The following is a 27965-nucleotide window of genomic DNA, read 5'->3' as shown; positions in this document are numbered from 1 at the left end:
TTATAAACTCTTTGAGGGAATATTTTTTTTTATCTTCAATAAATAATTGCGGACAGTAGATAGAGGGATGGGCAGGGGAGAGATCAGGGAAGAGGGAACAGTCTATGGCTTAAAGAGGCTATCTTGGCAAATAACATAAATATAACTATCTATATAAGCCAACGTCCTCCTGGTTTCTTCGTGGTTAAAGGACAAGCTACAAAACAAAAATGTATACAGTCTCTTTACTATACGGCTACATCAGGCAAGAGGGGAGAACACAAGAAGATGCCCTTCCCTTGTCTTGTCTCGGGAGAGAAGAGGGAGCTGGGAGGTGGGACATCAGTAAGGTGCAAACTTCTGTCTCTCGGGTTTCTTGATCCCATTGGTGGAGGAGATTTTTGCGGTGTAGGAGGCCAGGGTCCCATGGGCGGGGGCGGCTGCAGCAGCTGCGGCTGTGGCAGCGGGGGTGGAGAGCGCCAGGAAGGGGACGGATTTCATTCCCAGGAGGCTGGAGAGGGGGAGGGCATAGGGAGCACCCAGCATGGGAGCATGGGGCAGGCCGCCCATCGCTGCCAGGGCTGCGGCGGAGGACGAGGCGGGGGAGGCGGGCTGGGTGAAGCTCATGTTGAGGTCAACAGGGGTCGACATGGAGGAGGACTGGGCAGTGGATTTGGCGGTCTCTAAACTGCACAGGCGGAAGGGAAAGGAAGAGGAGGAGGAAGAGGAGGAGGAGGAGGAGGAAGTGGAGGGAGGGAAGGTGGGTGGAGGAAGAGGGAAAGGGAGGGAAAGAGGTCCGGATGGAAAAGGGTTAGAAGGTTAAATAAAAGACATGTTAAAGAAAGAAATTGAGAGAAATTAAATAACAAAAATAAAATAAATAAATAAAAATAAAAATAAATCATAAGAGAGGTGTGTTTTGCTGGAGGTTGCAACAGATTATTTGAGGGGGGGCCTTGGCACTCATGGGGGAGGTGCTGTTTAATTCAGGGAGATGGCTTGGGTGAGGGCTTGGGGAGGGGAAACAAAATCATTTTAAATTGTCATTAGGATTTTCTTATTTTTGAAACGTCTGAGAAAACACTGAGAAATTGCAAACACATGCGAACACTTTGCGTGTTCTCACATTTAGAAGAGTCCATGTGTTTGCAAGTCAGCGGAGGCACGTGACATCTCCACAGAGAACTGCCAGATTGGTCATGTAGAACTCTGGGGTGCGTTCACCAGGCAAAACATTTCTGATGGAACATTTTGAGACAGAAGCTTGGTTCCGTCGAACAGAACGTCTTGATTTTGTTGCAATCCTGATGGGAAGCAATGTCCACAGAACAGGATTGTTGATTCAATCTGTGTTTTAATGAAACACTCCCACATCAGAGGGTTGCTTTTAACATAGTGCTGTTTGAGTATTGCTCCTCTTTTTATTGACATTTGGCTACCTTTGCATTGTGGTAACTTTCCACAAAACATTATTGACAGAGGTAACATTTTATTAAAGTGAAGCATGCAGATAAATTCAAATAGCACAGCTCCTGGCAGTGACTTCTCAGAAATACATGTGGTGTATTTTTGTGTGCTCTGGGGTCCTTAAATGAAGCAGTGCTCTTTGCGAGTGTGTGTTCTACCAACTGAACGCACACCAGGGTGTAGCATGAGTAGAATGATACCCAGCTGAGGACCTGACAGAAAGATGCACAGAACTTTACATTCTCAGTGTCAATACAGCACACAACTTAGAGACACAGGTAAAATTATCAGTACTGATGACAGCACCTTCCAAATATCAGCTATACCCATTACAGAGTTGTGGAAATGGTTAGAATTACATTCACACATAGTAAACTGTGGTATGACAGTTGAGTGTTGTAAAAGTTGTTTCCATTAATAAGAATAAAGGCCGATCCATTGTGTTTTTTTTTCTGCTCTCATTACGTTTTCTAAGTGTGACATATTAAGTGCCGTACAGGGTATAATTGGACAGCAATTAATTGTATCCACTACAAAATGACAACTTGTAATTGCCATCAGATCCAGCACATGCTGTTTGCTCTCTCTCCTTCTTGCTCATGAGATGGAATCACACAGCAAATCCTGGAAAATGAAATTCTTGATCTGCTGGCTTTTGGGGAGACACGCTGTCATCATTGTCCTTTTCTTCTGGGAACGCACTGTGTACATTATGCCTTTATGTTTTCTATTCACGTCTCCTTATCCATTTTTTTCTGAATTACTATTAATCCCTTCATTGGTATTTCAACAGCAGCATCTTACCAAAATGGATACAAGTATTTACTTGAAATGGACATGGTTTTGTTTAATCACTGTGGCCTTGTAGTTTGATTTGTACTTTTTAGTGATACATTTCCACATGAATATAATAAATACTATCCTGGGTGCAACATGAAATATCAATTTTATTTCAATACCATGTTGTATGTCCACACTGGCCAGGAGGGCCTTGTGCATAAATCTTCAAGCCTCTGACAGCATTGAATTCCACTCTTAACCACTGAATGGTTTCCCTATTAGACATTGGATGAATTGACAAAAATGTTGATTTGAAACAATTAAAATTTTCTCACCAATGTATGTTTTTGAACAATATTCTGCTGGTCTGGGATTCTCCGACTTCAAAGCTGTGGTGTCCTCAACTTTTCCCGCTAATGAGCTTTCCTCTACCCACTCAGCTAATTACTGTCTCAGCAGAGATGGCTTAGCCACTCCTCCTACTTCACTGTAGTGGCTTTGAGAGCTGTTAAAACCTGCTGGACTGCTGTCCCCTGCATGGACGGTGCTGGGAGCCTGGTCCAAATGACTCTGGGTGCTGGAGCTTACCAGGAGGTGATGAGGTACTGGGCGAGGTTGATGCTGATGGGAGAGCCAGTGATGGTGACGTGCCGGTCACTAGTACTGTCCAGCTGACTGCCGATCTTGATCTGTGCCCCAGAAACCTGGCGAATCTCATTGATCTTGGTGCCCTGCCTGCCGATGATTGAGCCAATCAGCTATAAAGGACAAAGAGAGCGGAAAAAAAACATGGGTGCTCATGAAAAGAAAATACGGCTGACAACACGATGTTGCATTTCTTTCCTGAAGCTATCGAAAGAGGATAAAGAGCATTACTGTATGTATTGCCAGCAACATCGGATCAAACCGGTCATTTCAAAGGAGTTTCAAAGTAATGAATGTGTATACTGTACATTGCATTTTTTTGTTGACTACTGGTATGCATTGTCTGAATGTAAATGCCGGCTTTATGGCAGATGATAAAGCTAGCTTTGTGTGTGGAGCCAGGGTGTGCCTGTGAGAGAGGGGGGGGTATACATTCACATCTCATTGTTTGTCTCCCTGCTGCACAACACGGGTCACTCCATCTATCAGGGCAAGCTAATACTCTCTTCCCAATCCCCTCGTCAATTTCAATCCCTTCAGCTTCTGTAAAATGAGACAAGCAAGTGTGCATTTGCTTCGCGTCAATCTGTGTGGCTAAGTGGCTATTGATTTTCGGAGCCAGGCAAGTTCGGAAAAGTATCCCTTCCTGAACGAGCGTCTCAGAGATGCTTCTTTTCGCTGGTTAGCAGAAAGAAGCAGGCGTAAACAAATCTACACATACGCCATTCACTGTCTTAGCCATGTCTTTATAATCTTCTCAAATGTCAATGATACATATATATATATATATATATATATATATATATATATATATATATATATAGTTACCAGAAATCAGCTTCTGATGAAGAAGCTGAAGATATCAACTTTTTCATCAGTGAAATGTATCAATGTATCAAAATGTATCAATAATTTAATGACCTGGATCAAAAAGGAAATTCTGCAGCAACAAAGGGGAATTATTTATGCCATTCCTCTTCATTGATGGCACTGTTACACTTATACCCCCTACCCGGTTAAGTGCTAACCCCTGACAGGTGCTGAGCCCTGTCTCCTCTGCCCGCTGTTTGGGTTGTTTTGGCCCCCAAGGGGGCCTTGTGTGGATCTAGACCAGACTGATCTGGCAGCACCTTCCCCAAATCAGATGTGCAGTGACCGTCGCTCAGGCTCTAACCGGGGGTTAGCTGCAGGGTTCTTACGTCAGGACCTTGATCCCAGGGCCCTGGTGTCACGACCTTGATACACGGGGCCTATAGCGTGGGCCTGGACAATGATGAAGCGACACCAACATGAATGTGTTGGCAGCTCGGCATGTGGCTGACGGACAGATCCCCTTTTGTTCCTCTTCCCCGCCCCCCGCCCGCCGCCCCCCGCCCGCCGCCCCCCCCCCCCCCAGGGCCCTCTTCTGTCCCCCCCTCCCTGTCCCTGCGTTTCACCGGCAGAGAATTCCTTTCCTCAGAAGTCACCCGCCCGCACAGCGCCTGATTCGTCACACCACCCGCTCTGGTTTTGCGGGCTATTAATGGCACTGCTGATTATTTAAGGACTAAGTGCTCTCAGACAAGCGACAGGCCAGGGAGACACAGTCAAGCAGTGGGGAGACTCACCCTCCCCCCCCCCCCCTTCCCTACTGCCACCATGCCCTTTATTGTGTGGGTCAGCTCCACACTGCTTTCATTTGCTAATATGTCAAATGTCATCAATATTTCTAAAATACCTGCTTGATGTTTTTTTTTTTTTGGTGTAAAAAGCAACAGATCTGGGATTAAAACTTTTACTTAGTAAGGTTGTCTTGTCATCATCCTTTTTTGCTGCAGAAAAAAGCTGCACTGTGCTGAAATGGTAACTGGTCTATTTTTGGTGATTCCCTGCTGCAGTTGTAATTTGAAAAGGCTTGCAGGCTGTGGACGTCACCATTTCTCCCAGATAAAGCTTCTCCAGGCATAAATGCTTGCTGACTCTCTGTCTGCCTTCCGGGCGGTCTTCTCGCTTAGCCCTTCGATTGTTTCGGCTGTGCGGTTTGCTGCACAGCCCTATTCCCCAAGTTCTGGACTGCCAGGGAGACGCGGCTGAAGTACAACGATACGCTCATCACTGGAACTGAGGCGGATGTGTTCCTTGTGTGATGGCACGCCAATAATCCTACGTTTCATGTCCGTTAGCGATACTCTGTATTTTTCATATCAGGTTTTTCCCAAAGAGAACCTTGAACCTTGTGGCATTTCAGTATTGCACTTTGGGAAACGGTAGTGAATTATGTGACTGTTGATTTTGACTCCTTTTCATCTTGACCCCAGAAGTATCAGACAGGGAGCTTTGTTTGCTGTGTGACAAAGACCTTCCTGAAATCCATCTTAAAAGGCCCCTTCTCTTGTTGTGCATGCTAAGCTGCACACGCTGTAGTTGTGCCTTCAACTGTCAGTTACACAGACTCCCCAGTAATTTGGTTAAAGTGTTGCTCATCCACCTACAAAATAACTGCTCTCTTGTTTATTTTTATCTGAACGAGAACATCTGACTCTGTGTCAGGTTTAACCACTCTCTTCGTTTTTTTATACTCTAGAAAAAGAACTTCTGTTTTTTTTTTCTTTTGACCTGTGGATATTTTGGAGTTTTTCAAGATGATCACACACAAGTGCTGTGAGAATCCTTACCAAAATCACGTTCTTATAATGTGAATTTATTCTTGTAAGGGGTTGTTCCTCATAAGAAAAGATTTTTACACAAGTCTATATTGGCTCATTCCTGATTTGGCCATAGATCATTATAAGCAACTCATTGTTATAATGAGGATCCTTTGTGGCTCTTTAAAGCTAAGTGCACTGTTTTATCTCAATAGATTGCAGACAGAGACTGCTTTGCATAACTGGCCAGATGAAGAAAGGAGACTGAAATAACACATGGAGTCACATGGACATACGGAGAATGACTGAAACTGGTGCCTAGGCCAAAAGCCAGCAGATTAAAGTATTCTCCAAAAGCGTTAGTGATTTCAGCGACCGGGGGAATTTGGGTAGCCCCATTTTAAAAGCATCTGTGGCATGCTAAGCCAGACTCCCAGCATCGGGGTGCATTGTGTGGAGAGGGCACGCTGAATGGCTCTTGGTCTGTTTATTTACTGCACTGTTTTGACAGCAGAGAAGCACCAAGTATGCCAGACATCATGAAGGGATTTTGTGGAGACTGCAGGATAAGGAGAGAGAGAAAGAGAGAGAAAATGAAAGAGACAGAAGGAGTGAGAGGGGCAAAGGTAGAGAGAGAGAGAAAAATAGAGGAAAGCAGCGGGAGAGAGAGGGAGTGAGAGTTCAATCGAAAGATCCCTTGTGCCTTCGGGTGAATCCTGGCTCTAACTGTGACTCAACAGTTCTCAGAGCATGTTGATTACTTCCATCATGAGGTCCACTGCAACTGTCACCAGGTCACCTACTTCACCTGTGTCTTACCCTGCAAACCCATAATTCCATGCCATTGCAGCTTTTACAATTCATGTACAAAAGTGAGGAAATGCTTTAAGTGGTTGCTTACGTCATTTGGAATGAGGAGCTCCTGGGATGTGGTCTGGGAGTTGGTCTCTATTCCTGCTGAGAGAACAGAGGCAGAGAAATAAGGAAATCCAACAGAACAGAGAATCAGAATCTCAGTTTGCTCATCACACCTACTCCCATTACCTCCCTATGGCTATCATACATCTGGACAGGCTGTCACGTCTCCCCTTTTATGGGATTTCACATTTAATTTATTCTCATGCTCGTGTTTGAAAATCCATTTGTTAAAAGAGGAGGCACTGTTGTTGTCTGTGTGCGCGTAGTGAAAGTGATGCGACTCGTGATGTCTTCTTCCGTGCTCCGGATTTGTCTCCGCTTGAAGTTCATTTTTCATCATTTCTGTCAATGCCACCTGGATGCCATCACCTGCTCTCCTAATGATGTGGACGCCGGCTGGCGGCGTCTCCTGTTTCACACTTCCGCTCATATTAGGGGTTCTGCTCGGCTTTGCGCATAGGCAGGGAGGGGTTTTTAAAAGGACTGAGACACAGCCATGACTAATGAGCTTTTACCCGGAACATAATCTAATTCCCTATCCATATCATGATGGATATGCCATCTCTGCCTTAGCTGTGGTAGAATTATTGTCCCACTATTATGCGTTGATGCTTACACCCGTGTAAGGGTATTTATTTACAGACATACAGGCATAACTACTACTGCTTTTACAAGCAGTTTTCATTCAGTGTTGACTTCCAGCTTCAGCCAACAAAACTTGCAAATAAACATTTGGGGCATGTTTGGAAATCGGGACATGTCTGGAAAAAATCTCAGATGACTAAGGGACAATATTACACATCTACTAGGGAAAAAAGTCCCCTCCTTGGCTTCCTGTAAAGTTCTAAATTGACTTTAAAAGCCTTCCTGCTTACTGTGAAATCCCTATAAGGACTGGCCCCATTTCACCCGGCTAATCTACCCTCACCATATGCTCAAGGCAGGGCAGGTGCATTACTCAGGCCCTGTGCTGATGCAGGATTGCTGGGAAGCCCTACAGCCCATCTTGAACATATTCATATGTCCATGGTTCTAGTATTTGAAATATTTTATAAAAAGGATCCACCATTCTGAAAGTACTGAATAGAACAGTATATATGTTACATGATATTTTCAAGAAGGGAAGGGATCAGTTAAAAAGGTCCTATAGATGTGGGTCTTATATCCAGCCATGTCAAAGGAGTCCTTAATCATGGAGCGGTCCTTAATGGACATTCTTGACCCTGCCAGTTCCACAGGACATAGGTAGGGAGGAAAATAAAAGTAATCAGTCAATCAATCAGCTTTTTACTTGACCCTTTACAATTAGATTGTCACTGTGCACTTCATAGAGTGCTATTTCCAGGGGGGAATAACAAGAGAGGAAAAAAATGCCTTTGGAAGTCCAACAATGTTGTTTAAAAGTGGAGCTGAAGTGCTCACCCAGAGCAGCTTGATGACAGGCTGTCTGTCCCCCCCCACCCCCCCCCACCCCATGTGGCTTCACTTTACTGGTGTATCCATGACCCCCTCTCCCCCAGCCACCCCCCCCCCCCCCCCAAATCCACCCCCCAGAGCCTGCCTTTCCCCTGAGGCCTTGAGCCAAGCAGATACATACCAGGCAGGACAGGGGTGGCTGGCTGAGCCATGGGAGCTAGGCCCTGCTGCATGGACAACTGGTGAAGCTTGGCCAACTAAAAAAAAAAGGAACAGAAATAAAGGTAAGGGGATGCAGGAGAGAGCAGGGAATGGGAAAAGAACACAGTAAGGATTCATAACAGAGAATGGCACTGAACTCTGGCACATTGTTTAAGTTAGTATATTTTAATAAAAGGCCAAATTTCAATTTACAGCCCCTTACCTCTGAATGTGGAATGCCATATTGGTTCTGTACAGTGTAGGCCTGGAACAGATAAAAAAATGAATAATCAACACAGCTATGTACACATCAAATAAAAGCCTAAAGACAGTGTGTATTGTGCCAGCTTTAAACTAGCTTTAAATAGGTAAATTCATTTTTAAATAAGCAATACCAAACATGGGTGCAAAATAAAGCATACAACCAAAAGCTCTCAACAGAGTAAGGTTTCCATATAGCACCCAGTGGCCATAAAACTACATACAAAAGTTTAAAAACGCTGCAGAAAGCACTGACACAGATGCACAAATTACAGCCAATACAACCAAATCCTGTTGTAGTTGTAGTTTGGGTCACTGAAGGCAATTGGTCACAGGTTTTATTGATGCTCTTGTCGACATGGAGGCAGCTCATCCCCTGAGGTGGGCTAAAGACTCCTCGGACTGTTTGCCTCGCTGTGCTTCTGCCAGCCCCCCAACACCCCCCCCCGCCAAACCCCAATCCCCCCAACCCACTAAGCCTTCATTTCACTGCATCATCCAGAGCAGCAGGGGGTGGCACCATCCCAACGATTTTATTTATTTACTTTCTTATTTTCATTTCCTTCCTCCTCCTGTCTGTACTCCGTGCACTCGTAAATAATGTATAAAAGCATTAATCGCCTTGCAGAACCACTTAACGCTGCGTAATCTTTCCCCCCTCTCCCTCACACAGGGCCTTCATTAGCGAGAGCGGCTCTGATGCTGACAGTCCCCAGGCCCCTGCCAGACAGCACTTATCTAAACTCAATTCTGAGGATGCCAGCAGTTGCTACCCACAGTCCAGCGCCTGCCTGACATCACGTGCACTCTCTGTTTCGGCGCCGGTGTCACATGCCTTTCCCGTTTGGCCCGCGGTGTGATGAGACCGACACAACACAGGGACACAATGCAGGGAAGGAGCACGCACGAGGAAATCAGTCATTAACCCATCATTGGATTACTGGACCAGAGAGAGACTTTTCTTTTTGTTGTAGCTGGTCATTCTTTCTTTTTTCAACCTCAGTCCTCTCTAGTGGAAAACCACAGACTGGGCAAGGTTTGACTTTATTTCCTTTCCGTATCCATTAAGCTCAAAGCATTAAGCTCCAGGCTGGCAACCTCAGGATGCTGTGCTGTGAATAAAGCGCATCCATGCACTAGCGGTTCTCCACTGACCTTCTCTGTTACATTACCTCACATCTCCACCCGCTCTCCCATTACAAAAATACTAGCTTTTTCCCTGGCTCAGGGCGTCTGGTTGCAACATGCGAATATAAACAAGGCTGAATAAAATCTCCACACCCCTGCTTCTCCTTTGCTGTAGGTGAGGCAGAGGTAGGCAGACTACAATTAAGAAGCACCGGGAGGGAGTCCTCTACTAAAAATATACTCACTTGTTGCAGATCCAGACCTCCCTGAGCCACTGAGAAAAGAGGGTGTGACCCAAACTCAGAGGCCTCGAAAACCTTAAATGCACACAGGAAACAGAGACAAAACAGACCATGGCTTCATTTTTATCATGATCCTTTATCATTGTCATTATACTGTTTTTCTTTTTTTCTGCATTCCACAATTATTTGAGTCCCTTAAGAGCTTTGGTGCACCTATAAATCAAGGATTTGTATTTTTGTTTATCAAAATTTAGATAATGACTGTAACTTTTTTCCCCAGTTGTGCTGCTCTATGAAACAAAGTTAAATGTAAAACATTACCTCAAACAACCAATACCGTTTCCAATTCCAATTAACCTCCTCCCTTGAAATTACTGAAACTAATTTGATGATGATGAATATTCATGAAGGTGATTGATCTTAGTTGCTTCAACAATGTGCTTAACCCTGTCACTAATGAATAGTTATATAGCAATGAAAAAGGTGGGAGGGGCAACCCCCCCCTTTGGTCTCCTAGATGAGAAGCACTGATCCACAGCACATGGCAAATGAAATGGATGCTCTTGCGGCGTGATCTCTCGTGCCCTGTGGAGGATGCGGGGCTCTGACGAGGCTCTGCCCTGTGCTCTCACCTGATTCCCAGAGAGAAGGACGGCTCCGGGGGACGGGCTGGGACGATATGGAATAGTGGCACCCTTTGGAGGAGACTGGGGAGTAGATAACAAGAACAGGCATCAGTGGTGTGTAGATAGTAAAAAAGACAGCTCCCTCAGAAAAAAAAAAAGCCACAATTCCACACAACCAAAGGGCTGAGGATGGCTTGACTTATGGTGAGTGTGTTGTCTATGATAACAAAGTAATAGTATCATAAGAATCAGGATTTTTCGCACGTTAAAGCAACTGGGTCTGCTAGAATTCACCTCCTGTTCCCCACTCGCCACCAAAGCCAATGATAAAGCCAGACCGTTGGTTTCCTTCTTCCTTCCTATGCCTCCAGCAGTTAAATATTTACGCACACACTTGCGTGCTTGCATCTCTCTCTCACACACACACACACACACACACACACACGCGCACACACTTTAATAAAAAATAACCTCGAGGCTGGTGGTGGAGGCTATATACATTGATAAAACAATAATAAAACGGGAAAGAGGAGACGCAATATTGATCTGGAAAGAGCTTATTTATCAAGGTGGCGCAGCTTTACTTCAGTTTCCACAAATGAGGAGCATGTTTTAAAGCCGCTTCATTGTATTACTTTGCATAATCTGCATCCTCAAGTAGGTGACAAGGCCCCGGTGGTGAGGAATCCTACTGAAATCTCACCGCCTTTGTTAAAAGACTGGATCAGACTGGCAATTCCACCGTCTGCTCCAACAACGGTGTGGAAAAAAAAAAAACAAACAGGGCTACGAATCACCAAGTGGTTAAATAAACATCATAAAAAAAAATCTCTTAACAGAACATGTTTTTTTTTTTCTGAGGAAGTGTTGAAAAAGGACTTCCTTCTTGTTTAGTTTTTTTGATTATCTTTTTTCAAACGAATAACCACCTTTTTTTTGCAATGTTAATGACTGTGATGTCTTTAGCTATGCAGTGACCTTGCATACAATCTACATTTGTGTAGTGTTAGCTGATGGGGGTTGTAGTAATGGTGTTATGGTACCTCCAGGATGACAGTGCAGATAAGCTTGACACATTGGATAATGGCGTCTTGAGTCCCAGATATCGTCACCCCTCGCTCAGTGGAGTTGGGCAGCAAGTCCCCTGCTACTTGTACTTGTGCCCCTGTGCTCTGTCAGTGGTAAAAGTCTATGGTTAATTTTCGAATGAAGCTCATTAAAAACAACGCATTCCAGTTGGATGATTAGATGATTTGCCACCTAAAATCCTTTACAGTTACAAAACTACAGTAAGTATGACATGTGCCAATAAATGCCAAATAATGCCAATAAAAATGCCAATAATGTGCAGCAGAGCATGAGACTACAAAATGGAAGCCATTTGCAGGACGACGGAAGAAACCACACTTGTGTTCACTTGCACCCCTCACCTCTCTGATCTCCTTGATTTTGGAGCCCCCTTTGCCGATGAGAGAGCCACATTGGCTAGCAGGAATGACCAGCCGCAGGGTGACCGGGGGTTTAGTGGTGACCGTGCCATTGGCTACCAGGGTTGTGAGATCCTGGGGGATGCAGGGAGGTAGCAGAAACGTGTTAGAGAGCTGTTTACGCAGAACACAGCACTTCGCTGGCCAAAGGGGATTTGGTCTGAATCTTTGGGATTGTAGATTCTAGTTGCACAATGCTATTTATACAGCGCTGTTTAATCAATTATGTTTTTTCAGAGGGTCGGTCGATGATTCTGCTTGGTAAAGGTTACAGTTGATTGAACCGAGTTAAGACAAGCTTTTGACTGCCATTCCATTGATTTCCACACAAACACTCTTGACAGTATTTATTCCCTTTCTTTGATTCCATTGCCTGGACCTTTAAGAGTTTATCGCTGACTGAATCCCGCACAATTACCAAACACAGCCTTCTGCGTCTAGTCTTAACCAGCTGCGATTCTGCTAAAAGTAGAGCTACCGGCAGTCCTGCTACTTAGCCTGAAAGAAACCTGGCATGGTGCCCATTAGTCAGGTGAAGGCCACAATTTCAGTGCGGCTTTTCCTTTAATTAAGCAAGGTAATAAATATCGGTTTCAATCGTGGCCGGTGATGGGTGCAATCAATTAGTGAAAGCTGGACTCTTGCTGTGTTTGAAATGTAAATAGCATGTGCTGCCTCACTGCCCATCAGCACAGATCTCGATACGTGGGCTGAATGATTTTGTCTCCACACTTGTAAGTAGGATACTACACACGCATATCATTTTTTTTTCCAAACAGAGTGCCTTTCAGTTTGCTGAGGTTTTTGGCATTATTTTAGTGACACATTTTAGTGACACATTTGACCTGCTCTTCCAAAACCTCTTGATCACAGTTCTGAAGAAACGGACAGTTCTTTTGAGCACAGTTTCACAGGAAATAAAGTCAAAATAAATATACAAATCTGTGCTTGAGTAAGAAAATTAGTTTTTGCCCTTTTTTTGTGGGCTCTAGCTGGATTTACACTTTATGACTTTTTCTCCCATTCCAAGGGAGACCATCTCTCTTCATCAGGATCAGAAAGCTTTGAACGTCACCTTCTAGATTTAATTTAAAAATATGCATTACGTCTTAATAGCTGTGAACAGAATAATCCTTTCCAACCAATCCTCTATGTAATTCTCCGAGCAAATCTGTAGAAATGCTTCCCAGGGTTTGGAGCCGTACTCATACAGAAAGACATCTTCGTTTTCTTAATCTATATTCTCTCAGCAGAGGCTCATAAAACATCAATAGTAATTGACTTGCAACTTAAAATGAATTATGTCCCCTTCAGTGACCTATAAGAAAAGCCAAACGCTTATGTTTTGAGAATTTTGCAAGCTTAAGAGGATGGCAGCACAGATTTATTTCTGGACATAAGTAATGGAAGTGATTTGAGGGTTAACTGTCATTGGCTTTGGTCTGTCCTCTCTTAATTAGAGTGCACATAATAACCGAGCAGAGCCTGTTTGCGCCAAAGCTCACATTCTCACTGCAGTGTTTTGTTTGTGCTCTGAGTTCTCCCAAATCCCGTCAGGATGGAGGATTGTTTAAGTACAGCTGGCCAAGACCTGAATAGACCTCCTTATTAATTTAAGCAGTTAGACACATGCACGTGCTCGGTTCAAGCCGAGCTGCAGGGTGCCCCTAGGGTTACTATGACAACTGTCTTCATGAGTAAAGAAAAGAGTAGGGTTTGGAGGGGGCGGAGGCCGGAGAATCCAACAGATGTTTAATGAATACCATTCTGGGTGTTTGTGCAGTCAGGAGGAAACAGCGGCATTATAACTTACTTTACTTCACAGCGATCAAAAAAACCTTTAATGAAACAGTATAAAAAAGCTGATTACCGGTGTAGGTTTTCCAGCAGGTGAGGGAGTTAATTTAAACCGTAAGGACTGACACCTTTGGCTTTGAAAATTGCAATAAAACACCTGCGCAGTGAAGGGCACCTGTAAATGCTTTGATCGTTGTACACCCTGAAGTGTCTCAGTCTGAGCGCATGACTCTGTGGTTCTGCGAGTCTGTGTGTGTGTGTGTGTGTGTGTGTGTGGGTGCATCCATTACCTCTTCCAGTTTTAGTGTGATCATAGTGAAGGCTCGGAAGACGCAGTCTGTTGGGCCAGTGATGGTGATGATTCTCTCGGGACAGGATCCCTCTGAGATGTTGATGCGCGCGCTGCTCTGTGGGGGGACAGAAGGCAGACAACGCGATAACTCCCACCCACCCGCTGCACGCCACGCGTCTGCGGCCGGTTGGCACAGCAAAAGCGAGACAGCGTCAGTCTTTCAAAGGGCGGGCATGTTAATCATTCACTTTGGTGAAACGCCGTCTTCTGTCCCGCGCTTGTTTTTGTTGTCTAAGCAGAGCTAGATAATCTCTTTAATGCTGAAATGTGCGTGCAAAAAGCAGGGATGTAATCATTGTGTACTTCCTCATCGCACTGAGTCATTCAGTATCTCGGCAAGGAGAGCATCTGACGATGAGTGAAGCAGAGAGCACTCACACAGAGAGGAACTGAGCCTGGACTGGCTGTCTGATTCATTGTCCTGCAGGGCTCATCCTGTCTCCTTTACTTACATGTGATCTCTCTATCACTCAGTACTATCCCCTTTCCGTGAGGGATATTGCTGCTTCCCATATGAAGCTTTCGCTCCAGTCAATAAGGAGAGAATGGTTTCACAATTATTTTGTTATCGTTATTTTCTACACAGAGTGACAGGACGCCTTTTGCAATTCGTCCCTGACAGACAGATGCAAGGGGGAGAGATTTCATTATGTATTCTATTTTTGCTGTGGCAAAAAGGCGCCTTCAATATCCTTGATGAGGAGGACATAAAAAAGTATATGGCTTTGGTTAGCTCAGCTCCACTTGTCTCTTTGATGTTGCAGGTAACCCCTCCATGACCCTGCGTCAGCTCATGCTGACAAATTAATGGCCACACTCAAGTCCCTGATGTGGATTGCAAGTCGATCCTTCTCAGATCTTAATTAGAAAAATAGGGGCTATTTTCGTGTTTCATGTATGGAGGGGAAAAAAAAAATCATTACTCTTTATTTCATGGGAGAAATACAGGATGTCTATCAAATACACTGGACTGTTGACAGTGTTACAGCACAGAGGAGCTATGGCTTTGTTGGAGTGATCAATTATGCAGAGACACAGCCTCATATCAACACCTTTACAGATGAAATAAAAAAAGCAGTTTTCCAGTGTGCTTTGCTCCATCCTTCCCTTGGTTCCAAAATGCTTCACTTCATCTCAGCTTGTTGGCATTGTTCTTAAGGTAACGGCCTTGAAGGACTACAATCTTGTTTTGTGTGTGTGCGCGTGTGCACGCGCAAGCGCATACGTGCGTGTGTGTGTGTGTGTGTGTGTGTGTGTGTGTGCGTGTGCATGTTGCCCTTGAGGTGGAAAAATATTCATTTAAATATTCATGTATCCCCTTTTGAAGCACTCTCACCAGTGTAAGAAGCTGTCTTTTTATATATAGTGAGGGGAGAGTGGTCATTTGTTTCTGATATGACTTATTCGGGATGACAGCATGAGCATCTACCAGCATGGCAATAGCTTCGCTGTCATCCATCCGTGTAGAAAAATAGGGAGGAACCAGGGATTGATATTAATTTTTCCCTCCTCACAGGAAACAGCCTTACGAAACTTAACAATTTGGATATATGGTTAAAACTATATATCTTAACAACACTTGGCACCCAGTTCCACTGTGTACACACTGTGCACAATTCCAAAAGCATGGGGGGTGATAAATAATAGTCAGACAGCTTACCTCCTCTCGTATTCTCTTCACAGTTTCTCCTTTCTGGGGAAAACAAACAAAACATAAAAACTCAGAATCTGACTTGGTAGCTCTGTGAAAAACAAATGGCCTTTCACTATGCCCCTTATAATTAAATGGGCTTGATTAGGCTCAGACATGCTCCAAATGAATATCAATTCGGCCCCACTAAACAGTGATGTGGCTTTTGCATGAATGGATCCCCCAGGAACTAGTTTTCCGATAGAGGAGCTAGAGATTGATGTGACTGGGGAATAGGCCTTCAATCACTTGAGCGGGTAGCCCTCTTGATACCAAAGACATGGTCGTGCCTGTGCTCTTGGAGCCACAGTGGACACGACTAGCCCTGGTTGCTCAAGTCTTGCTGGGTTCTGAGGTTTAGTTTGGACGAGACACATTCTTCATGTAATGCGAGGAACCAAAAAAAAAAAAACCTCGTCTGACCGACTTGTAGCATTGTCAGTCAGACTTCTCTGTCATATCCTCTCTCCTCTATGTCACTCCCCTCCCTTCCTTTCCCTTCTCTTCTTTCTGTCTTTGTTCGTTCTCTCTACGTCTGTCAGTGACAAGTGGAGACTGAGGTAGGTACAGGGGAAGAGAGGATACTGCGGAGAAGCATCCGTAACATTACCCCTGTGCTTTCCCCTGCTTAACCCCTCGTTGCCAGGCTGAACACACAGACAATCAGACATGCGGCAACCCAAACCGATCCTGAGTATTTCATCATTCACCTATCACAAAAAAAAAATGCAATCAAGGGCTGCCATTATTCCTTTATTAATACCTTTTCCTCACCAAAAGTTTGTGGGGTTAATTTAGAGGTGGGGCACTGCTGCTGTACCCTTGAGCATTGTACTTAACCTGATTTGCTAGCGGAAATATCCAGCAGTATAAATGGATAATATGCTTTAAGTCATCCTGAATAAGGCTGTCTGCTCAGCAAATAAATAATGTCATATAACAAGTCCTTAGTTATTACATTTGGCAATGCAGCCTTACAGACGGAGGAGAGGAATTTAGTCATCACACAGCCCAGATGCACTGTAATGCTTTAATCACATACCTGAGGAAAGTGCGTTCTTATTTCACTGTTCTTTACAGGTTATTTAAGCAATGTGCTTCTGATTCATATCACACACACAATGATAAATTACAAGTGTAGAATATAATAAGCAATTATTAGTAAGGCTGACTAAAAATGGTAACACATTGTGTGTATGATTATGAAACATTATATTGCTTAACTAATGCATACATGTTGCCTTTGTAATGCTTTGTAATGTCTGACATATGTCCTTGCATCATGGCCTATGATAACCCATATAATACATAATTAAAATCCACATAATGTGTTTGGGAAAGAATACATAACACATTATGTACACTACAGACACAGTACATAGAGAATATTTCACAATGTGTGGGGTGTTGACAAAGTAATGGAATTCTATGAATATCATGTTGGAGTGCACAGGAGCGCTTATGAGATTTTGTAACCAGTTCATAAAGGGTTAGCATAACTGTAAACAATATGGATGAATAACACATATTAAACCATACATTCAATACCAATATACTGTTTCAATACCAAAATTGTACCTTTAGGAAACCCCTTAGTATTTTGACAAACAAGATTATGTCTTTGGATTCACATTCACACTGTTTTGTACAAAAAGATGTGAAAAATGTGGGCATCATTTAACAGCTGTCCCTGGATTTAAACACATATTTCACACATTCTAGGCCCCTTTCCATTCTATTCTGTCTAGCGGAGAACAGAATCCAATACAATGATGTCCCTGTGAAGATACAGAAGCTGTGCACGTTCAGTGTCAAAGGCACAGACATAAGGTGATACACTGTCACTTCTGACAGGATTTTCCTATGAATGCAAGACATAATACCTTACACAAGTCATTCTATAATATGCTGCTTGGAGATTTATAATATACTGCAACCTTTCAAAGTGCATTGTGTCATTCATGGCACAGCCTTTTCATATGAGTAAATGTCACATTATATTTATAGCACGCACAATGCATTCTATATTCTTGCCTGAACACTTTATGCAAATTGCCACTTTGTGGGTTATATAAGTCGTCATGGATATATGCAAATACTTATGTCAAACAGTACAAAGCATTATGAATATCATAAGGTATATGATATATAAGCTTTATAACGCCTTATGATAGTGGGATAAATGCATTAATTAAGCTACACAATGATTTATAATCATATACCAAAAAAAAAAAAAAAAAAAAAAGCAGATACAAAAAAAAAAAAAAAACAAATTAGCATGCCATAGTTCCACTGTGGCTCTAACTGACATTGCTAAAGCTGACGACTTTATTCTTATTATCAGTACTTATTTGCTTAGCAGATACCCTCATCCAAGGCAAATGATATTTTAAACCCTATCCATTCACACATCTTTATATGCACCAGTCCAGGTACAACAGCATTTCAAGATTCAGCCAAGATCCATTCCTGCCGCCACTGTGTTCAGAAGCCCTGGCTCCCTAACCACTATTCCACACTGCTGCCCTTTCTTGCGCAGGACTTGCGCTGGTGTGTGCTGCGCGTCCGGAAGCATTCTCGAGAAAGATGAAATGGAAAGGCTGGCAGTGACCCAGGGTCTTATTAGCAGGATTTCCCAGGAGAGACGGCCCGGTGTCGGGGAGCGTTTCAGGCCCTGCCAAGCCAACGCTAACTCCGCTGCCGCAGAGCAGGCGTGGGCCAGAGAGACCGAGTGGAGAGCAGAGAGCAGCCCACACCCTGTGCTTAGGGCCTACTGTTAGTGGGAGGCCACGCTTAGTTACACCCCTCGGGCTAAACGAGTAAAGGATTGTCCTCTCCCCTGTCAACTTTTTGATGCTTATACTTTGCTCTATTTGTACAGACAAATTGTTTGACTTGCCATTGCCATGTTTTTAAAAGATTTCTTTAATCGCTTGTATCATAACATTAGAGGTAATTAGAAGTAATTCTATCTTGGGGGAAAAAATGCAAAGGCTGGCTTTAAGACATTAAGTTTTCATATAATTATACCAGCTTTCACTCTACAGAAATCAGTTGAATCTGCATTACTAACTGAGTTGAATCAATGACAGCTACCAGCAGATGATAAATACAGCCATCACACTATGGCATACAAACAAACATGGATGTTAATGGAATTTAAAAAATAAAATAATAAAAAACAGCTCACCTTCCCAATGATGCTGCCAACCTCCTGCAAAAGAAACACAGGAAATGTCATTATATTGATCGCTGCTGTCTCCAAACGCTCCATGTGGCCTGTAAATCCAGTTGTGGTGCTTTGTGCATTCTGCTCCAGCCAGAGAGAGTGGTCTGTGACTACAATCAGCTTGGAGATTGGGTATAAGCTTTCCTCCAAACAGACGACAAACAGACATCTCCCTTACGGAGCTGACAGCTGGAGCAGTAGCCCTTACTCCCTTACTGCCTTACATCCTCACCCGGGTAGAACTACCCCCCAACACCTCTTACTGCAGGTACAGTACCAGTCAAAGGTTTAGACACACCTGGCTAATATAATGGGAACCATGCGTTCAAAGACATTTTGAACTAAAGACTTATGCTTAAATGTTTGAAATTTGTTTCTTACACAAATATAAATATTGTTGCCGATGTTGATGCCTATGTATGAATTTCTTTCCAAAAAAATTTTTTTTTTTTAAATTATTTTTGAAGAATCTAAAATAGTTAGTAGATAGATAGTTATGATAGTTTGGATTTGTTTAACACTTTTTTGGTGACTGCATAATTCCATTTGTGTAATTTCATAGTTTTGATGTCTTTACTTTTATTCTAAAATGTGGAAAATAGTAAAGAAAAAAAAAGAAAAAACTACTGACTGGTACTGTAGCTCTGTCTTCCCTAATACCTCCTCCCCCAATTTTCCCTACACCCCAGTACCACCCACCCTGGTTAGCCCCATCCCTCAACACTTCATGCCCCAGTTACCCCTAACCCCCAACACCTGGTACCCCGGGAAGGAAGCCCCACCTTTCCGTGCATGAGCAGTCTCAGTGTGAGCGTCACGTTCATGCCCCCTTCTCCGAAGTCCTGCTCACAGTTCATTCTGATGTGGGAGTCCGGCACAGGGAGACGCATGAAAGAGGCTCGTCAGCAGGTGAAGCTCGGCACAAAGAGGCTGTTTTCTTTCCCTTTCACAGTGCTGTGGAAGCAAGGGAACAGCGCTGTCAGGCTGGACACCGCGGAGGAAAAGCACGACCAACAGCGTAGCCATTGTGTTGTTGTTTTTTGCGAGATCTGATAACGACGTACTTCTGACATGAAATAATGCAACCATTTCCACATCCATATTAAAGAGAGGAATGGTCATGGCAGCTTCCCCAGTTAACTTGCTTTGTGTCTTGTTGTTGAGCTGTCATCTGTCTGAACTCGAAATAGCAACATGGTGGCAGAAAACACAGTTTAGGGAATTGCTTTCTGCCTTCTTGCAATGAAGTAATTGCAAGTGTGTTGCATGTGCCATTGTTTGTTTCAAAGACATCTTGCACACCGAGCACCGCTTCCTTTGATGTTGTGCGAGCAGGAGGCTGGTGGAGTCTGTCACAGAAAACGTTAGTTGTGATTTGGTATTTATCACACACATGACACCATATGTATGCATGTATCATACAAGGGCTAAAAAGACATTTATATTTCACAGGTTTACTTATATATTCCTGTGTTTTGATGTCAAGGTTATGCAAAGTGCACATCCATATCAGATTGCACACATTGATGTAATTTGCAGGCGTCAAGAGTATGCGAAACAAGACCATGCGATAATTTAAAAATTAATTGGCAAGTCAGTTAAAAGCTTAAGGGTGAATTAAATAAGCTTTCAGTGCGAAAGCACCACTTACATGGAATGCTTAAGAAAAATCCAGCAGACATCACTCAGTGCAAAAAAAAGCAACATCTCTGCACGTAGATGAAATGAAACTATTTGCTCAACCTGTCTTTCAAGTAACTGGAGGCAAACATTTAGACATCTGTCTTGGCGTAACACGACCCAGATTCTGACTCATTTGTTTCACTGCTACTGAAACCGCCGACAGGTTAATTAAGGATCCGATTGTCATGCCTGTGTAATTGCAGGTGTGGGTGTGTGTTTACTGTGAACCAGCAGCCAGCTGATATTCGCCTCTGTGACATTTCTCACAAGACTTCCGGACCAAAAGTAGGTCGCAAATCTGACCGGGCATGTAAAATAAATCTGCGTCACATGATCCGCATTTGTAACGGATCCAGTTTTTACCGTTTTGGGACTTTGCGACAATGTCATGCAGTTAACTGCGCTGGGGCAGATTGTGCTATTAGCCCTCGGCCAAAGTGACAGCCGTCACTTCCCGCTGCAGCTCGTCGTCCTGTTAATTTGTGGGGAGTCCAAGTGCAGGAACGAGCTCCCGGTGGTTACACCTGGACGAGTCTGGCAGCGTTTGGACCAGTGATGACACGTCTGTGTGCGTCCCTGCCCATCTCTAATTGATGACAATGCCCGCTCTCCGCCCTGTAAGAGATAAAACATTCTCGCTAATGAAGAACAATTGGCAGAGGGTAAATTACTTTTCTGTGTCCTGTGGTGACAGAGCGCGTATGCTGTCAGCCTCGGTGTAATGGATGACAGCCTTGCTCCCAGCGCCCTGGTGATTCTCTTCCCATACACGGGGGGGGGGGGGGGGGGTAGCCAAGAAGACAGTCTACAATGCCTAATTCATTCATTGACACCCTTCCTGTCACTACAGAATTCAGGCTAAGCTGAGCACTATGTACCGTCTGTGAGCTAACACGGACAAAAAAATTTAAATCAAATGTTCAACCTTCCCTCCTTGCAACTGAGAAAAAAAACAGTCACGGACCAGTCAATGGAGCATATAGTTGTGAAATAGTTTCAATCACATATGTAAACATTCAAATTAAGCCACACATCAAGCACAAAAGATCAGCGTGTGTTATAAATGGTAAACAGGGAGAACATAACGCTTCCCATCGTTTTGGAGTACCCATTGTGGTAAATCCATGCTGGACATGCACAGACCTCTTAATATAGTCATGAGTGAAACTGCAGATCGGGATGCTTGTGCACATTCTGCACGCTCCTTACGTATAAGCAGCCTCATCAGGCCTCGTGGACTGCTCCTGGCAATCTGCATGCATGCAGCACACAAGGCCAGCTCCACAGCGCCGGAGCTGACTGCGCGGGGCTTCATGGTGCACTTGTCCCTGAAGCATGGCTCACATATCATGCCCCTGTCTGTCAAGGCCATTCAATCTAATATGGCAGGCCTCTGCATGTCCCAGAGCCAATAAACTGACCCACCGCGCTGCTATGGTCAGGAAAGGCAGCAACAGGGAGAAAGTGGATATGCCAAACAGGTGCCTGGACATTTATTACAATTAGTGTTTTATTCTATTTGCCAGAATGCGGTAGGAGGTATTCAGGAGGTGGATTTGCATTTGTGCGTGTGCCTGTGCGTGTGTGTGTGCGCGTATGTGTGTGTGTATGTGTGTGCGTCTGCGTGTGTGTGTGTGTGTGTGTGTATGTGTGTGTGTGTGTGTGTGTGTGTGTGCATGCACGTCGGAGATGGACTAAATCAGACACGTTCAGATGCAATGGAAAGTGATTGAGATGTTTGTCGAGGCGCTATTCCTTCAGGGTTTCTTTTTCAGCACGGGATTAATTTCTTTGCTTTGAGAAGCGGGGCTGGTCCATGTGTCCTTCAGTGCACGCTGTGGAATTTTTATCACCCACACTACTTTGTCACGGAGGCAATGAATAATTGAAGCTCTCCATAATGCTTTTCCTAGATGGGGTTAAAATTTCCTTTAGCCCTCCCAGCTCCAAGCTCCTCCCGTGTACTGACCCCACGCATGACTGATTCATGGCAAATCTCTGGGGGCCACCTCCTGGAGAACACGGCAATGCAAGCATCATTCCCATTAATGGCACAGACTCCAGGACAGAGGTGTTTCTGTTCAAACACGGGCAGTAAAAGGGCTTGGATCCTTTAATGCAGAAATTATTTCAATTTTAATAACATCTCCAGTATCTAACTGATCTTCACATGTTCATATTCAGCTCCCTAACTACCAGTCAGGGTTCAAAGACAAATGCCAAATATCCAAGAGCAGATAAAATACAGTATAACTCCAATTGTTACAAATGTTCTCATTGCTCTTGGTGTTGTTGGTGGTCATATAGGAATAGTGATATCATCCATGCATTTACATGTGGGGTGAGATGTTGGGATCCTTGCAGAAAGTAATATTAATATTATTGTATCATGCAGTACTATGGATGGTAAATATGTAACAGAATTAATGAGGACAGTGTGTTTGCTCCGTACCGAAAGCTCCGGCACTCCGTGATTAGAACCGACTCGGTGCTGCAGTGCACACTGGGCTCTGGGGCGCATGTGGTGCTCCTGGGCGGTGATGTCACTCTGTAATGCATCCGCCCAGGAGCCGGGGGGGGTGGGCACGTGTCTGTCCGTGGGTGACGCCACCCTCTGTTTAAAGCCGGAGCAGCCGAGCGGCAACGCGCCCCTCATGTGATGGAGCCCTGACAGACAGAATTGGTCCATGAAGAGATGCCTCCCCTGCCTCTTTCTGCCTGACTCATGGTGACAGTGAAGATGATCACTATAATTATGTTGATTGTAATAGTAGTATGCTCTAGCAGACATTGACTGTTTCTATATATAAATAGGGTGTCCTTGCTTAAGTTTATAAGGAAACAGCATCGCAGTTAAGCTCCTGCCGGAATGAGCAAGATGCAGGCTATTTGGTAGAGATCACGACCCACTGCTGAGTATTTCCTGCTTGTTAATGTTTCAGAAGTGCAGTAATACATAATTTAAACTGCTTACACGTGACATTATGAATTATCTGTATAATTTTAATAAGAGCCTGTGTCTTGTAGCTCCTGTAATGGATCAAGCTACTTGAATACAGCAAGCAGGGACCTTCCCATCCCTAAATATTATAAATTTAAAATGTGTTTCGGTGCTATAGACTATTCTAATGCATCTGCATGAACCAAAACTGTTGTACTGTATGTGAAAAGGCAATGACAACACAACAAGAGGTGACAAAATATAAGTGGAAAATCTGGCTCTTTGGTGGGGTATCAGAGCTGTGCTATAACTGGTATTTAGTGTTAAGCTAAATTTATACTTCTAGTTATTTTCAGGTAAATTGGCACTGTGTGCAATTTTGTCATGATTTTAAAGAGCAACGTTCCTTGCCAAATACAGGGGAGGTTAAGGTAAAGGCAGAAGCTGGGTGGCCACGCCTTGGCCTCTGCGCGATGACGCCGAATACTGAGGACAGGATGGTCTGTGTCAAGAGGTGCGTGCGCGGTGACCGGCAGCTCAGATACACGGAGATAAATAGCCCGGGTGACCTTGACCACCGGAGGGCCTCATGACCGGCGGGGATTTACTCCTAGGTCTGTTGATAAGCCATGGGGCCGGACAAAGAACCTTCTAGCCATTGACCGAGCTGAGACAGGGATGGCTCCGACCGAAAGCGTCTGCTCCAGACACAGCATCTCCGTACTACATGCTGGCCTGCCAATATCACAGCGCACAATCGTACTAACACAGCCATACATTGGCTGCATTACAAATCACACAATTGCTTGTTTTGAGGATATTTCATCATTTCAATATTCCCCCATCAGAGCACGTATTGGTCAGTTCAGCCAGGATTATAACATTTGTCATCTGACTGCTAACAAGACCAAACACCCTAAACAAGAGACTAAACATCCATTTTAGGGAGCATGAGAACTCTTGTGTGCTAGCTGATGAATATATTAAAATATACTTATTGTAAACCAAAAATGTGTGAACAGAGTGTGAATACAGATTCCACTAATGAGTAATTATTTAGAGACCAAGAACTTCTCTGCAGTGTTTAGGAATTATTTGAATATTTGGATGTGTATTTACTACAAATTAGCATTACATACAAAATAGCATTACAGCATAAACAAATGCAAACATAAAATTAACGACAGCCATCTACCAATCTGGCTGTTATACATTCGTAGCATCACCATCCATCCTAGGCTTAAATCAGACCTCTGAAAATATTGCAGTTAGTGCTTTAATTATGCTGTTATTCCAGTTATTATTTATTATTATTATTATTACTATTATTTGTATTATTTTATTTATCAGCTTGGCAGACGCCCTTATCCTCATCACTTACACGGCTGCATATTTATTGAAGCAATTCGGAGTAAGTGCCTTGCTTAATGGCACAACGGCAGTGCACGACAATTGAATGTGTAACCTTATAGTACAAGTCTAGCTATCTCACACGTGCCCACTTAGTCCTTATAATAGTTTTTGTTCCATTCTGAACCATGAGAGGCAGGGTCAAAAATGTTCTACACCCTACAATGAGGTATTATGCAGTTTTTGACTCTTTTCATACATGGGGTGATGAGGGCTAAGGTGGGGCAGAGATATTAAGAGTGAAGGAAGGACACTAGATTTAAGCCACACAAGAAATATGAATTAACAAAAAAAGGCAAAAATAATGTACTGTAATGTGAAACTGAATTGAGTATATAATATAATATGTCAGCATTCCACAGTAACAAGAAAAAGGTGGATTGAGGGATGTTATTGCATGGCGCTTTGTGTTTATTACATGATCTTCTGTACTGTGCTGAGAACTCGTGTGCTGGGGCAATGTCCTCTCGGATCTCTCCTGCCCACAATTAAAAGCACGAGAACCCCATAGACGAACAGACACCCTCTTTGTGCTGCTGCTGCTTAAATTAGCATTCAGACCGCAGGCTTAGGAATTACAGGGTTACTAGTGACCTGGTTCAAGCTGTGACTCAATCAGCTTGAAGAGGGATTAACAGTGGAGTGAAAAAGAGGTAAAGGTACAGTGTATCTCCGGTAGCCTCCTTGAACCCAGATAGCATCAATAACAGCCATTGTCTGACTACCCAATTAACATATGGCTTAGTTTACTGGATGAAAGCATCAAGCTCTTACTACTCTGCCTGCCTCTGAAGTATAAAAATCTTTTCTAAAATGCATACATGTGAATTTATATTTTAACCTTACAAATGTCAAGCCTTCAGTTCCTCTCACAAGTATGCCTGAGCGCGCCCTGAGCTCCTTCTGAATTGAATATGTTCACTGATATACACGGGGACTGAGTGGCTATTAACTGAGGGGAAGTAATAACCTGGAGCTGGCCCTTTTATTTAATTAGATGCTCCACAAAACCAGCGCAGTTATTATACTTCCTGGGCCTGGCAATGTGTGCGGTGTGCACAGCAGGGAAACTCGATTTTCACTCTCCTGCTCCGGGGTCTTACCTCCCCCCCCCCGCAGGCACGGCTCGGACTGCCTCACCTGCAGGCTGAGAAGGTCATCCTGCAAAGTACCTGACGGAAAAAAGTAACTCCCCCTTGTTTTTTTTTTTTTTTTTAGATTTGCTTCCCTGATCCACTGCTCTGTCACTGGGTATCGCCTGTTTCCTGCCCTGGGGAAGGCTTGGGCTGACAAAATAAAGAATACATCAAGAATTAAAAATGTTTGCTTTCAATGTTCAATCCATAGCCTGTTTTTGGTTAGATTTGGTATTTCAAGTGATAGCGCGCTATTTTCTACACTGTCCACGAAGCTAATTTATCAAGTGAAAATAAGCCATGACGTGTCGTGTTACATGAACCAGAGATTTCCCTGACTGAGTAAGTCTTCTAAGGCCACCATTTCAAATGCATTTAAAATCAGAGGGGAGTAGACTAGGTGCAACATCTATAAACTTGTGCGTTTCAGAAAGTAATCTACAGCATGTCGCGCTGAGACGTTTTGAATGGTTTCCTGAGAGAATTCTGTCTTCCACAACATAAAGGTTGAGTGTAGCATAAATCTGATAGGGCTTTGGTTGATATGGTGCAGAATGACCTAAATACATATAAGATATCTATACTTAAAGACACTTTCTTCTTTTAAATTTGGTGGGGGGGGGGGGACTTTGACGTTTTACTTTTGAAAATTTAATGGAATGGAAAAGAGAGCTTTGGATATCACAGTTAGGAGTCACTGTATTTTTCTGGAAGACCGTGGTGAGGCAGGCTCTGATAGAAATGTCTGCCACGCTCGACTTGGGCGCTTGACGCCTGTGTCCAGCCTTCCGTGGCGCTAAAACAACAGCACATGCCACCCACCCCAGAGGGCTGGATTCCTCCGCCCTGGGGCCTGGGGAGAGCTCAGAAAGGCTCGGGCACAGAGCAGAGTGCCGGGGAGCGGGGCTGGAACAGGGATGTCAGCTGCACAAGCAGAGCGGTGCCGGGCGTGTGCCCTGGAAATCTGGGAAGCCCTCAGCTGTTGGGGTGGGGGAGACAGCTGGACTGACAGAGGAGGGAGGGTGTTCCAGACAGCCTGTTGTGGTCTTTGGCACAACAGCATTCCATGCCCCCTTTAAAAACCGCTCTGCCAATGATCCTCTATTCTGCGCAAAAGCCTGCGATAATTCTCGCCAATTAATTCTGTAATTTTTTTCAATCATTTTTTTTTTATTTCCAGAGGTTGTGATTGAATTTTAATTGGATTCTTAATCTAAATTGCATTTTTTTACCTGGTTTTTGCATGATTGCTTTGACAGACATCATGTCTCCTCTACACGTGCCCCTTCCTTTTATGTTTTTCTTATGAGATATTTACTGTCTTTCTCCAAAATCAGAAATGTTGTGTGTCTGTTTTACAGGTTCAAGCTCTGTTGCTTACAGCTCGGCTGAATCGAACAGCAGCGGTCAGGCGCACATCTCTTCCCCTTCCAGATCTAATGAGGTCTACAGGGAATGTCACTTCCATTTCCAGACCTTAGACTCTGTAAAGGGCCTGACCTCTGCTCCTAGCAGTGTACTGCAAAGCTGAGGGTAGGGTGCAATTACAAGTGAAAAAGAAAATAATTACATATCAAGAATACGCAGACTTCGGGTTAATCACACATTACGTTTGGTTTAAACCGAGCGCCAAGGGATGGAACGCCATTCGGCCGCAGATAAAGGTACGCAAACTGCTCTGACAGAATCACTTGACTCAGTCTCTGTGGCTTTCTGGAATAAGTCAGCTTATTTTATTATTTCATGTAATGACCTCTTATAAGATGTTACCTCAGTTCCTAAGTATTTTCCCTTTGCTCCTCTGTGCGTTTGTATTTGCTTCTGTTAGGCTCCAACAGAAAAAAAAAACAAGCAACATTTAATCATTTAACATGTGTGAGCATGTTTCAAGACATCCCCTTCCAATCCATTTGGGTATTATTCCACCTTACTTTCCCCCATTCACTAGCTTCT

The 27965-nt window shown here is 43.8% G+C and overlaps 1 protein-coding gene across 5 annotated transcripts; it reads right to left on the bottom strand.

Annotated features, from left to right (window-relative positions):
- Positions 1–20: 20 nt before the first annotated feature.
- Positions 21–19794, bottom strand: pcbp4 (poly(rC) binding protein 4). 5 transcript variants are annotated; one of them, XM_036531641.1, is made up of 13 exons: positions 19625–19794; positions 18804–18827; positions 15584–15616; positions 13862–13978; positions 11718–11849; positions 11331–11459; positions 10294–10368; positions 9665–9736; positions 8254–8295; positions 8011–8086; positions 6397–6452; positions 2815–2984; positions 21–667 (listed from the first exon to the last, which is right to left on the bottom strand). In XM_036531641.1, the coding sequence occupies exons 1-13, from the start codon at positions 19730–19732 to the stop codon at positions 322–324; spliced, it is 1380 nt and encodes a 459-aa protein (XP_036387534.1). In that variant the 5' UTR covers positions 19733–19794; the 3' UTR covers positions 21–321. The 5 variants fall into 5 exon arrangements, with proteins under 5 accessions (XP_036387534.1, XP_036387535.1, XP_036387536.1 ...); XM_036531642.1 differs by having other exon boundaries at positions 6397–6449; XM_036531645.1 differs by lacking the exon at positions 21–667 and adding an exon at positions 832–989.
- Between the last annotated feature and the right edge of the window lie 8171 nt (positions 19795–27965).

The sequence above is a fragment of the Megalops cyprinoides genome, chromosome 6 (genome assembly GCF_013368585.1).
Source record: "Megalops cyprinoides isolate fMegCyp1 chromosome 6, fMegCyp1.pri, whole genome shotgun sequence".
Classification (NCBI taxonomy): Eukaryota; Metazoa; Chordata; class Actinopteri; order Elopiformes; family Megalopidae; genus Megalops; species Megalops cyprinoides.
The sequence above is the reverse complement of the archived record's forward strand: the minus strand, read 5'-3'. Positions and strand labels throughout refer to the sequence as shown.

Excerpts from the sequence above, each read along its gene's own strand:
- pcbp4 (XM_036531641.1), bottom strand. The coding sequence starts at position 19,732 with ATGCGTCTCCCTGTGCCGGACTCCCACATCAGAATGAACTGTGAGCAG. Across the intron at positions 13,979-15,583 it reads TGAAGAGAATACGAGAGGAG|AGCAGCGCGCGCATCAACAT; the intron begins GTAAGCTGTCTG and ends GTCCCCCCACAG. Across the intron at positions 8,296-9,664 it reads GAGGTCTGGATCTGCAACAA|GCCTACACTGTACAGAACCA; the intron begins GTGAGTATATTT and ends TATCTGTTCCAG.